A 12,750-nucleotide genomic window follows, 5' to 3' on the forward strand; every position below is an offset into this window, starting at 1 on the left:
ATTGCTGAGATGTTTCAGGGATGAGAATCCCAGCACTGTTTTTACTGTGTAAAGTTGAGCCTCACTGTATTTTTTGTAGATTTGATCTCTGCAGCTGTATTTATCTTGATGGCTTCTTTTTCTCCTTATTCAGGATAATGCAGATCCTGTGCTGCTCGGAGACCATGATGTAGCTCTAGCCTCTATTGACAAAGTCGTGGCAGGTGAGGCAATCTCTACAGACAGATACATGGATATATACGTGACCTTGGAGCACAAAACCAGTCATAAGTCGCATGGGTTTATTTATAGCAATAGCCAAAAATACATTGTATGGGAGAATTTTTTTATTTTTTTATGCAAAAAATCATTAGGATATTAAATAAAGATTCTGTTCCATTAAGATATTTGATAAAGTTCCTACTGTAAATATATTTAAACTTAATTGATTAGTAATATACATTGCTAAGAACTTCATTTGGACAAATTTTAAGATGATTTTCTCCGTATTTCGATTTTTTTGCTGCCTCAGATTCCAGATGTTCAAATAGTTGTATTTCGACCAAATATTGTCATATCCTTGCTTTCAGAAGATGTTAATCAAAATTGACCCTTATGACTGGTTTTGTGGTCCTGGGTCACATACTTTCATGAAACCTGTCAGTATCATGTCCAGGTCAGGTTTCAACCATATGCTTTAAATGACTGCATATAAATGTGTGTTTTAGTGGGACCATCTCGGACCAAACTAGTGACCCCTACCTGCTCCCTAAAATTCACCCCTGAGGAGCTGGTGTTGTACTGCCGGGACCTGCGTGTCCTCTGCTTCCTGTTCGACAGACTCACGCCTGATACTCAAGCTCTGGAGGTCTGTCTTATATAAGAAAGTCTCTCATGCTCATCAAGGCTGCATTTATTTGATCAATATACAGTAAAAACAGTGAAATATTATTGCAATTATTTACAATAATTTTTTTATCTTAATATTTGTAAAAAAGTAATTTATTCTTGTGAAGTTAAAAGTGAATTTTCAGCATCATTACTCCAGTCTTCAGTGTCACATGATCCTTCTGAAATATTTCTGATTTGCTGCTCAAGAAGCATTTATTTTTATCAATGCTGAAAACAGCTGTGCTGATACATTTTTTGGGGGGAAATGTGATGCATTGTTTTTCAGGATTGTTTGAGGAATGGAAAGTTTAAAAGAACAGCATTTATTTGAAATAGAAATCTTTTGTAACATTATAAATATCTTTACTGCAACTTTTCATTTTAATGCATTCTTGCTATATGAAAGTATTAATTCTTTAAAACAAAAATCTTACTGACCCCAAACTTTTGAATAGTAGTGTTCCTATGCAATATGTGCATCATGCTTTTCAAAGACAAACTGAATTGTTTACAGGCAAAATAGCAACTTTTATTCTACTCTGTTTTATTCTACTCTATTCAAAAAAATGTAATGCCCATCAATGAAAGAAGTAACATTTTTTTTAACCATGAGGCCATGCTAACCTTCCCAACTGCTAACTTTGAGCTTGAAGTATTTTCTTTTACTGTGCATTATTGTGGAGTATGTTTATCCTCATATGAATGACTGCCACTCTACTTAACCTGCTTTCAGATCACGTATACCATAGCTAAAACCTACCAGCCACTGAAACCTGGAACCATCCTCTCCTTCCAAAATGCTGCTTTGGGTAGTATTGGTAAGTTAATGATAATCAATACAAAAAGTCATTATGTCAGCAAGGAGAGGAAATCCTGACAGCACACGTACATCCAAATTATTCCTTGAGGGTTGCCAGCAGATGTTTTATATCGTCAATATATGTGTGCTTCTAGGACGATTATACATTTCAAGTAGACATGCATAAACATTTTTGTTTGGACTCGATGCATGTTCATTGCACCGGTCCACTAGCTCTGCAGCAAGCAAGTTGAGTTAGCAGCTCTCAGGACAATTTTGCACAAAAACCAGATCTTGTAACTAAACTGCTTCTCTATGCCTTCTATAGAAATGAAGCAGTTCCTAAGCAACAGGTGGCATGACCCTAACATGAACTGGTTCGAGTGTTCGATGGGATGGGAGCAGGAGCTGGAGAGGACAGGTGCCAGCGGCTGGAGGGTCAGCTCTGTCAATGACCGCTTTGAGATGTCCACCAGGTAGAGATCCTCTTTCAGACCTCCGGAGCTCAGTTTAGCTTAGACATTAGAACACATTTTCCCGCTTTTTAGACACAACTGATGTTCATTGTTTCTTATTCCCACACATTAACACTAATGAATAGTCTTTTGTTAAAAACCGCATACTATTCATGCCATTTCGCCAGCATGCAAATAAACAAATAAAATGAAGGTAATGCGAGCTGTGGTTTGAGCTGTGAACACATTTAAAAATGAAAAGAAATTAATACTTTCATTGATGCACTGAATTGATCAAAAGTGACATTAAAGACATTTATAATGTTACAAAAGATCTCTATTTTGAAATAGAACCTGTTCTTTTGAACTTTCAGTTCATCAAAAGATCTTGAAAAAACTATGTATCATGGTTTCCACAAAAATATTAAGTAGCACAACTCTTTTCAACACTGATAATGATAAGAAATGTTTCTTGATCAACAAATCAGCATATTAGACTGATTTCTGAAGGAATGTGACACTGAAGATTGAGTGATGATGCTGAATGCTTATTCAGCTTTGCATAGCGGGAATAAATTATATTTAAAAACATATTCAAATAGAAAACACCTATTTTAAATTGTAATAATATTTCAGATATTTTTGATCAAATAAATTCAATACCTTAGTGAGCAACTTCTTTCAAAAACATTAAGAATCTTACCAAACCTGAACTTTTGAACAGCAACAACTTTTGAAATTGAAGGCTATATCTATTTGTGCCTATAAGTACAGTGAGCTCACCACATAATATCATGTTTGCAGAAGCGTGTCCAATAGGCACATCATGTTCCATGTGGAAACTGCTCACATGTTTTTTCCTCCTGTGTTCTTGTAGTCTGCCCAGATTCAGTGTGGTTCCTCAGAGGGTCCTGGACACAGAGCTCAAGAAAACATTTGCCCACTTTAATGAGGGTCGCATCCCAGTGAGTTCATTCTTAAATCCCGCTACTAAAGACAAAGCATTTTAAACATGGCGTGAAAATAAAAGCGACATTATTCACTACTTTGATAAATGTTCCATAACGGAATGTTCCTACGTTTTGTTTTCATAGTCCATTATATGGTTACCATAATCGAAATGTAAATACTTTCTAACCAAGGCTACTAACCAAAACCAAAGGCCATTCCTGGCAAATCAAATGATTAAGGATAAAACCAGTTTCTGCACAACAGTGTTTCCCACAGAATATTCTGTTTCATCACGCGATGGTTAACCCAAAAAGAAAATTATCATCATTTTCTTGTGTCGATCCAAACCTGTAAGACTTTCTTTCCGCTGTGGAACATAGAGAGGATATTTTGAGAAATGTCTCTGTATTTTCTTTTCTCCATTAAAATGTAGTTTGGTTCCCAGCATTCTTCAAATCTTCTTTTATGTTTACGTTGGAATTCATACAGGTTAGGAATGACATGAAGGACAGATTTTTCATTTTTGGGTGAACTATCACTTTAAAAATACAGCACATTGTGAAAGTCAAGTGTTGGTGACTGCTGTTTATGGCCTTAAAGGAATAGTTAGTCAAAAAATGAACTCATCCTCATGTTGTTTCCAAAGTCCATGCTGTTTTTTCTGTGCCAAATGAAAGGAGAGTGTTTTAAGAATATTTATGGAGCTCTTTTCCATGCAACAAAATAAAGTACTGTATGTTGAACTCCAAAAAAGACATAAAATCACCATAAAAGTAGTTTATACACAGCACTGTTTTTAATACAGCACAGCTTGTTATACTCCATTTCAGAAACTTTTTATACTGAAGCATATTTTATCATTTATGAGATATAACTTGACTCCCCTCAGCGCTGGTGCTGGCGACATCCGCATGGCAGTGACTTACTACGAATGGCCAGCTTCCAAAATAACATCTACCACGAGAAGGACGACATCAGGTTTGCATTTATATTTTCTCTAGATAACTTAGACGTTCATTAGCAGCAGTCGAGCATCCGTTAGGAAACCGAGCTCTTGTCGTCTGTGATCTGCAGGAACCTGGAGTCAGTGCTCTTCGGCGGACAGCAGCTGTGTGTGATTGTGGATCTGGGAGAGGAAATGCCGTCACCTGCAGACATCCAGCTGGCTCACACGAGACTCCGGACACTTTGTCTGGGCGGTGGGTCATTTTAGTTGATTTTTGATGACCTGATGATACCCTGGTGCAAAAGCCAGCTTGACTTTCCAGACAGGTTGTTTGCGGTTCCAACAAAGTCTACTTTAAGATGCTGGCCAGGCGAGCTTTATGTGTGCAGCTGCACATAAGCAGTGCATATTAAAGGAATAATTCATATTATTTTTGTTTCTCCGCCCTACAGATATTTCATCATCAGTATCGGTGCCTGATGACAAGTGGCTCTCCACTCTTGAAAGCACTCGCTGGCTCGACTATACCAGGTATATTTGTGAATGATTATAAATAGTGATCTTTTAAACTATATAACAATATTTGGATGCATCATATAGAAATGCTTCCTCTCTTGTAACTATGTTTGCTTCCTGGTCAATATATAGTATGTATACTGTAGAAAGCATGCAAATCTTACCTAGATGACCCACAATTCATTTGCTAAATGTGGAGTAAACAAAAGAGCATACTGCATGCCACATTCCAATCTCTAATATTGAAGTTTTATTTTTAGTGTTGTGTATTTATCAGTGTACCCTGCTGTGTTTGATGTGATTGTGTCTCCACAGGTGCTGTCTGAGAAAAGCTGCAGAGGTAGCTTGTTTGCTCGGAGGAGGTCACATGACTGTTGTTCTCCAAGGTTAGTCACACTGATGTTAACAGCCATCTGACCCGACTCTGAACTTGGCACCCTGTTGGTATATGATGATCTATGTGTGTCTTTAATGTTTAATGTTCCAGCCTACTGCAATAAATTGATCAAAAGTGACAGAAAAGACATTTCAGTGTTACAAAAGATTTCTACTTTATATAAATTTTGTTTTTTAAACTTTATATTTAACAAAGAATGGTTTCCATAAAAATACTTAGCATCACCATTGATAATAATAAGCAAATCAGTATATCAGAATGATTTCTGAAGAATCACGTGACAGTGAAGACTGGAGTAATGATGCTGAAAATTCAGCTTTGCATCACAGGAATGAATTACATTTTTAATATATATTCAAAAATAGAAAATAGTAATTTTAAAATGATAATAATATTTTACACTATTACTGGTTTTACTTTATTTTGGATCAAATAAAAACATAAAATAATCTTACCAACCCCAAACTTTTGAACAGGAGTGTAAATGCATTTTTTTTCCTTATCTTTACTGTATATTGTCATAAACCTGTTATTTAAATTTCAGCTTTGTTCATAATGCACCCAATTGCCGTCTATTTTAAAAAGCAATTATTGATACTACTTGAAATCTGATCTGACCCCTAGTTGCATTTCTAAAAATCTTTAAAAATAATATGTCAAAGCTAAATTAGACTGTGGTCTGTGACGATAGGATTTCATCTCTTTTTTTAATGACACACTTAGCAGAAGTTTAAACATACCACACAGTTATGATTTATTATTTTACCTCACCCATAAACCAACAAACAGCGACATCTGGCAGCACCCTTCAATTCTTTTAATTCTCATTTCATTTTACAGTCCTCTAAAACGTTTGTTGTCCTCCACGTAACCCGCAGCTGGCCTGCCATATACATCAGTATTCCTGTGTGTCTCGTCAACCAGTGAATAACTTCAGGAATGAATGCACCCGTCTGTCACTGTAAAACCTGTTCCCCACACGTGTTCTGAGCGCAGACGCTGAGAAAGCACCACAAGAGGGCGATGAAATCCACTGTTAATAGGCATTTCAAATTTAAAGCTAGAATTGTAAAGTCTCAGATGATGCATTGAGTTTTACTTTGTGTTTTCTCAGAGCCAGAGGATCGAGACATGAACTGTGTGGTCTGCGGTCTGGTGCAGGTGATGTGTGACCCTCACTGCAGGACCGTGCCTGGATTTCAGGGGCTGGTTCAGAAAGAGTGGATCACGGCCGGACACAAATTCCTCAGCCGGATCAATTACCACAGAGAAAGTGACAAAGAGGAGGTAAAAGAAAGAGAAGCAGAAAACTGTTCTGTCATGACTTGTTTGGGTTCAGTAGTCTCTGATTATTTAGAAGAATTCTATTTTGCTCACCAAGGTTGCATTTGTTTGATTAAATATACATTATTGTGAAATATTATTATTACTCATAAAAATAGTTGTTTTGTATTTGAATATATTTTAAAATGTCATTTTTTCCTGTGATGCAAAGCTGCGTTTTCAGCATCATTACTCCAGTCTTCAGTGTCACATGATCCTCCAGAAATCATCCTGATATGTTGATTTGCTTTTGTAACTCTAAAAATGCTTTACTGTGATCAATTTAATGCATCCTTGCTGAATAAAAGTATTCATTTCATTAATTAAAATTAAATCTTATCGACCCAGAGCTTTTGAATTATATTGTATTGTGTTTCCAAATAAAAAATCACTTAGGAGACTACATTTCAGTCCTATTTTCAGAATGCTGTCTTAAAAAGCAGCTGCTTATGTAGGCTGGAAGAGAGCAAGGAAGATCACTAGGTTTTGGACACCGCCAGAAGATCTTTCCTTTGAGCAAACACTAGTGTCATACTATATATTGTCATACAATCCCTTATGAAATGTCATAATAATGAACGAATATCTCCAGATAAAAAAAAAAAAAAACTGATGTAGTGTTAGTGTACTAAAAAAACCAAAACATGCAGAACACCAATATGGGTGGAAGTAAATAATTAATATTCTATTGATACCTTTTATGCAATAATTTTTTTTTTATTGATTTCCATCTATCTATATGCTTTCTCAAATGAAGAATCTTGTTGAGATGTATCCATGTGATTTTGCATAAAGTGAGGTTGTGAGCACACATTTGATGCCTAAAGTTTTGCGTAAATCGACTGTTTTAGTCTGTTTTAGCTGTACTTGTTCTCATTTCAGCTTAAATTTCAGTTAGAATACACAGTAAGTGTCCTGTTCTTAATGGCTTGTGTGATGTACCTTGCTCTCCGGCAGGCCCCTGTGTTCCTGCTGTTTCTGGACTGTGTGTGGCAGCTGTGGGCGCAGTATCCCACACGCTTCCAGCTTACTGAAGACTACCTGCTGGCTCTGCATGACAGTGTGCACCTTCCTCTCTTCAGCAGCTTCCTGGCCAACAGTCAGAGGGAGAGATGTCGCCGTTCACAGGTACTCGCACAGAGAGTTTCACAAAATATGTCAAAGCACAGACAAAAAGTTGCAAACTACATGACAGCTATTTTATCTTTGCCTTGTTATTAGCTTTAAGCGGTTAATTTTACAATAAGGCATCATAAGATCGTATAGGATCTTCTTTTTGTACAGCTACTTAAAATATAAACTACCAGTAATCATGCATTATATTGAACAAAATACACATTAAAACCATTTATAAGGTTACCAAAAAAATTATATTTTAAATAAATGCTTTTCTTTTGAATTCTCTAATCTTCAAAGAATTAAAAAAAAAAAAAAATGTCCACACACATATTAAGCAGCACATTAGAATGACCTGTGAAGGATCATGTGACACTGAAGACTAATTGGGGATGTAATATTTATTTTCTTAGAGTAACTGTCTATTTAATAGAGTTATAATTTGAGAAGAAAGAAAATGTTGTGTGATGCAAAAGATGTGAACCTAGCTATCAGAAACTGACTATAAATAGTAACTTCTAATAGTAATAGTAACTATTGTCTCTTTATTAGTTGATTTTTAGTTGATTATTAAATGGATAATTTACAAAAAAATGAAATTTCTGTCATTATTTATTTATCTTTGTCGTTCCAAACCATTTGATTAGTGCAAATGATTAGTTTGAAAACAAAAAAATAAAAAATTTGTAATGAAACGTGAAAGGTTTCTGTCCCTCCATTGAAAGTCTTGATAACCAACACTTAGAATAAGGCTTATTAAAACAAATCCATATGAATCAAGTGGCTTATTTCAAGTCTTTGGAATAGAAACCTTTCATTTTTGAGTGAATTATCCAATTGAACATTGCGCATATATATAAATATGTATATGTATAAAATTTATGTCTGGAAGTTTTGCTGATTCATGTATTCCTTTACCATCTAAAACAACAGATTTGAAGTCTGTGCTGTATTGTTTGCCTGCAGCATCTTCCCCAGAGCTACACCCCAGTGAACGGTCTGAGGGAATTGCCCAAGGGTGCCCCAGAGGAGCCAGTAGACCCACCGTTCCCCCCGGTGTGGGACTGGGCCTTGCAGTACAGCAGTCTGAGACGATCCCGCTTCACCCAGCCCGTGTCACAGCCCGCCTGTCCTCCACCCGTCCTAAATGGAAACCTCAACACCAACCAGGACCATGGCTGGGTAAGATTTACCTACTGTGATTACTACGCTAACAGTTACATTTCAGCAAGGATACATTCATTCAGTATAGGAATAGGGGTGTTGCACATTAAAGTTCTGGGCTGTTTACCAAAAGTGTGTAGGTTTGAATCCTGCTAGAGACAATCTAAGAACCATCATCAGTGTGCTCTTGATTGAGGCAGTTAAAGGGATAGTTCACTCAAAAATAAAATTATTGAATTTTTTCACTCTCATGCCATTCTGATCCTGTTTTATTTTCTGTGAAACACATAAGGTGACCTTGCTTCATAAAAAGTTAATGTTTATGTTGCCATGCTTCAAAATGCACCAAAACATTAGTCAATATTACTATTAATGCTGTTCTTTTGAACTCTCTAATCATCAAAGAATCTTGAAAACAGTGCGTCTCTGAACTTTTTTCATCACTGATAATAATAAATGTTTCTTGAGCAGCAAATCGGCATATTAGAATGATTCCTGAAGGACATCACTTTTGAATGGTAGTGTATGTCACCATCCAAGACAATAATAGACAATAAAATGGTCAGAATGACATGAAGGTGAGAAAACAATTAAAGACTTTTCATATTTAGTAAGAATTCTTCTTTTAATCTTGGGTTTCTCCGGAAGGATCATCCCTGTAATAACTGCACTGTAAGAACAGCGGATATGACTATTAATTTCCTTCCGTTATGGAGAGGAACAGTACTGAGTAATTGATACAGGGCATAGAAATTAATTTTCAGCTAACAGGCTTTACTTGTGTCAAGTTAATGTTCATTGATTCATGTTTTCTGGGCTGCCCTAGATGGCTGGAAATGAAAAGGGAGGTTCTTTATAAACGAGGCCAGCTAATAAACTTGTGCCAAAATTAGATCATTTTTCTAATTGGGCTGTCAACTGACTGTAGCACTTCATTAGCCTGATAAAGAGTGTGTTAATGCTGTTTATTCTCTCTCTCAGCCTAATGATGGACTGCCAGGCTCTGTGTTCCTGTTGTCCCGTGGCACATTCTCTCATCCCTCCAACCTGCTCCCCTGGAGGAGCGGAAACTCCGGCTCTTACTGGAAAAGCCACCGCAGGGCTCCTTCCTCAGAGAGTCTGTCTGGACTCGAACGTCTCATCAGAGCCTGTTCGCTCTCTGAACCCTCCGAGAACCCCTCAACCCTCCACGACCCATACGAGCCCCTGCTGCCCCTGCTCTTAGGACCCTGTGTCAGAGTATGGAGGGCCTGCTATTTAAGGGGCGCACTACACGCTCAGGTACACTGTGATGGTGCTTGGTTTTTCGGATGTGGCCAAATATGCTTGTTTTTTTCCCACTGTGTTGCAAATTTAATGTATGGATGAATAGATGGATGGCTAAACAGATGTTTTGATAAACAGCTAAAAAGGATGACGAACAAATGGATGGATAATAAATAGATAAATAGATGGTTAGGGTAAACGGGATAAAAGTATGAATGAATGGATGAATATTTGACTATTGAAAACATGATATTTCACATCCTCATGTTGATGATGAATTGTAATCAACAAGTTTATGTTTCAACATCCGTCTCTCTCGGTCTCCACTTCCTGTAGGCTTTCTCCCACCCCGCGTCTTCCTGCAGTCAGCATCCATTGGATCAGCTGGCCTGGGAAGTCCAGCAGCTCAGAGAGAAAGTGGCTCAAGCTTCTCACAGACACCCCGAGAACCAGACTAAACGACAGGAACCACTCCGGCTGGAGTCCAACCTCAACCAGAACGCCAACAATGGGACCTTCCTCTTCTCCTCTTCCTCTAGAACATCTCAACAACAGCCGTCCAGCCGAGGTGCGGCCCACTCCTCCGTCATTCCCAAAGCCCAGCGGACAGCATCCGATCCACCCAGGCCTGTGCAGAGGAATAACGGCAAGCACACGTTTCTATTCGGCCACCAACAAGAGCCGCAGTCAGGGCTGCGTTATATTCCCTCCCCTAGTGCCAAACTTCATAAACGCCCCGGAAACTCATACTGATATGTAGGAAGGAAAGAAACTGCCCCCTCCGGTGTTTGTGTTACTGAAACAATACAATATGGTACAAAGAAGAAACTCCACTAGAAATCTACGTGCATTTGAAAAAGCACAGATTGACACTGGCTTTTTGTACAAGTAGATATGTAAAGCGTAGCAAAAAAATAATTACAAATACAGACTAGCAAAAAAGTGTCAACAAGTTATGACATGAAATTCTTCCTCTGTTGTGTTTTTATAAGATAATTTAACTACATGGTCTAGTTCACCAAAGATTTTTATCCACATTTATTCATCCTCATGTTGCTCTAAATGTATATTACTTCTTCTAAAGTTATAAGTTTGTTCATTATTCACTGAAAATCTAGACATCATCTTTTAAAAGTAGCAGTATGCAATTTGTGAATTAAACTTTTGAGATTAATCTTTTCAATGTATCAGTTGATTTGGTTCACAGAATCAATCTAAATTATTTATTTTGAAGCTTGAAAACTGTTATTTGCATGTGTTCATATGTAAAGAAGTGATCATTTTCTCACCTTGTCTTCTACTGAAGAAAGAAAGAAAAATGTACTTGGTATGGCATGAGGGTGACTAAATGACAACAGAATTTACTTTTCATTTAAATAGATTTTAAAAAAAACTGTAGTGAAGCAGAGAGTGCTAGTAAACGTCTGCATATGAAATGTTATTTGTCTGAGGCTCATGCCAAAACTGATAACTTGTGTGTTGGTCATAAAACAGTTTTAGCTTTAGTAGTTTGTTTATGTAACAGTAGCCTAGTTCATGGTACTAGTAAAAAAGCATTTTGTGTTTCCTCAGCCAAAAAGGCGGGAAAATGGCTGCTATCACGCTAATAATATAACTAAGGAGGTTTTGCAGTTCCCTGAACGGCCACAAGGTGGACACAAAATAAGCTTCTGCCTCGGTGTTAAATGTAAATAGCCTAATACAAAATGCCGTCTTGCCTCTCAAGCAACGGCACAATACTTTCAAGTGTGTTATGCATTTTTGTATTTTATTAAGTATTAATACAAAATTAGAAGAGAAATCGAGACTAGAAATGATAATACAATTATTTATATGCTGCCTCTGCCGCTTCAGTGGATACTGAAGTGTTACTTCATCATGAATGTACAGGGATGTGTTTTTAAAATCATTTTGCGATTAGATTGAACTCAATCTGTGTATAAGGAAGGGTAAAAAAAAGTAGCACTCGTGCTGAAGTACATTTTATATTCTCATTTTTATATTACCTATTATCTTCTGTACATTACTCTCTCCGTTTTCAATCAGTGGAGTTCCAGGACTTCCTTCAACATGTTTTTTTTTTTCAACTCCTGTGGATTATTTGCATTATTATTATTATTATTTTTTTGTAAGATTCGTAACAGCTTGAACCAAAAATATTGTAGTTTTTTTTCTCTTTAAAGAAAATAATTTTGATGTTTCAAAGTAAAAATGTTCTAAGGACTGTACTCATTTTTTGGTGAACTATTTCTTTTAGGTTTGATGGAAAGCTTTTATGCTTTAACAAGACAGGCGGCTTCAGATCTGTCCTTGTGAGATGTTTTTCCTCAAAAAGTGTTATGCCACAAATGTCTGACAACAGTGACGTTCCAAAATTGAGAGCAACTCCAGAGGTTTGTGTCCTACTTTTATTTCCCCTAAGGGGAAAAAAGGTGCTGGAAACATTAACATACGGTACAGTGTTGAGTTTTTATTCTGTTGTCTCAGGACAAATGGACTTGAAATATCTTGCATCAACATATTTCACAAGACTGAATTTGAGCAAACGCTTATTTGATGGCACAAGAATTGCTTGCATTTCATGAAATGACCCAATGCTTGTGCCTTGAAACTGATTTCAGTTGTTTTGTACTTTTCATCCTTGCATCACAGGGACGAATTACTACCTGTTCTCATGTCTTTCATTCCTTATTCTTTTATAACAACCTTTATTGGCACATTTTAGAGAAATAAATACATCTTATAGTTCCTAAATACAATTGTTTGATGGTTTTCTTAACATTGGTTATTCTGGCTTATTAAAAATATATGACAAATGAGCCCAACAGTTCTGACATACTCGAGTCTTATCAAAATAGATATTTACAACATTGACGCATTAGTACAAAGAAGCATTACACCATTTAAAGTTCATGAATTGTAAATTACACAATAAATAAATGTTTAC

The 12,750-nt window shown here is 36.7% G+C and overlaps 1 protein-coding gene across 2 annotated transcripts in view; it reads left to right on the forward strand.

Annotated features, from left to right (window-relative positions):
- The window catches only part of LOC113059269 (myotubularin-related protein 11-like), a 31,638-nt gene extending 19,266 nt beyond the window's left edge, over positions 1 to 12,372 (forward strand). For both annotated transcript variants that reach the window (XM_026227646.1, XM_026227645.1), the window contains 14 exons: positions 134 to 203; positions 708 to 847; positions 1,604 to 1,688; positions 1,998 to 2,145; positions 3,002 to 3,089; positions 3,965 to 4,053; positions 4,150 to 4,274; positions 4,474 to 4,552; positions 4,853 to 4,923; positions 6,049 to 6,221; positions 7,215 to 7,385; positions 8,340 to 8,555; positions 9,519 to 9,818; positions 10,140 to 12,372. In XM_026227646.1, the coding sequence (XP_026083431.1) occupies positions 134 to 203; positions 708 to 847; positions 1,604 to 1,688; positions 1,998 to 2,145; positions 3,002 to 3,089; positions 3,965 to 4,053; positions 4,150 to 4,274; positions 4,474 to 4,552; positions 4,853 to 4,923; positions 6,049 to 6,221; positions 7,215 to 7,385; positions 8,340 to 8,555; positions 9,519 to 9,818; positions 10,140 to 10,556 (2,172 nt within the window). In that variant the 3' untranslated portion in view covers positions 10,557 to 12,372. The remainder of the gene's footprint in view (positions 1 to 133; positions 204 to 707; positions 848 to 1,603; positions 1,689 to 1,997; positions 2,146 to 3,001; positions 3,090 to 3,964; positions 4,054 to 4,149; positions 4,275 to 4,473; positions 4,553 to 4,852; positions 4,924 to 6,048; positions 6,222 to 7,214; positions 7,386 to 8,339; positions 8,556 to 9,518; positions 9,819 to 10,139) is intronic.
- The last annotated feature ends 378 nt before the right edge of the window (positions 12,373 to 12,750 follow it).

The sequence above is a fragment of the Carassius auratus genome, chromosome 41 (genome assembly GCF_003368295.1).
Source record: "Carassius auratus strain Wakin chromosome 41, ASM336829v1, whole genome shotgun sequence".
NCBI classification, from domain to species: domain Eukaryota; kingdom Metazoa; phylum Chordata; class Actinopteri; order Cypriniformes; family Cyprinidae; genus Carassius; species Carassius auratus.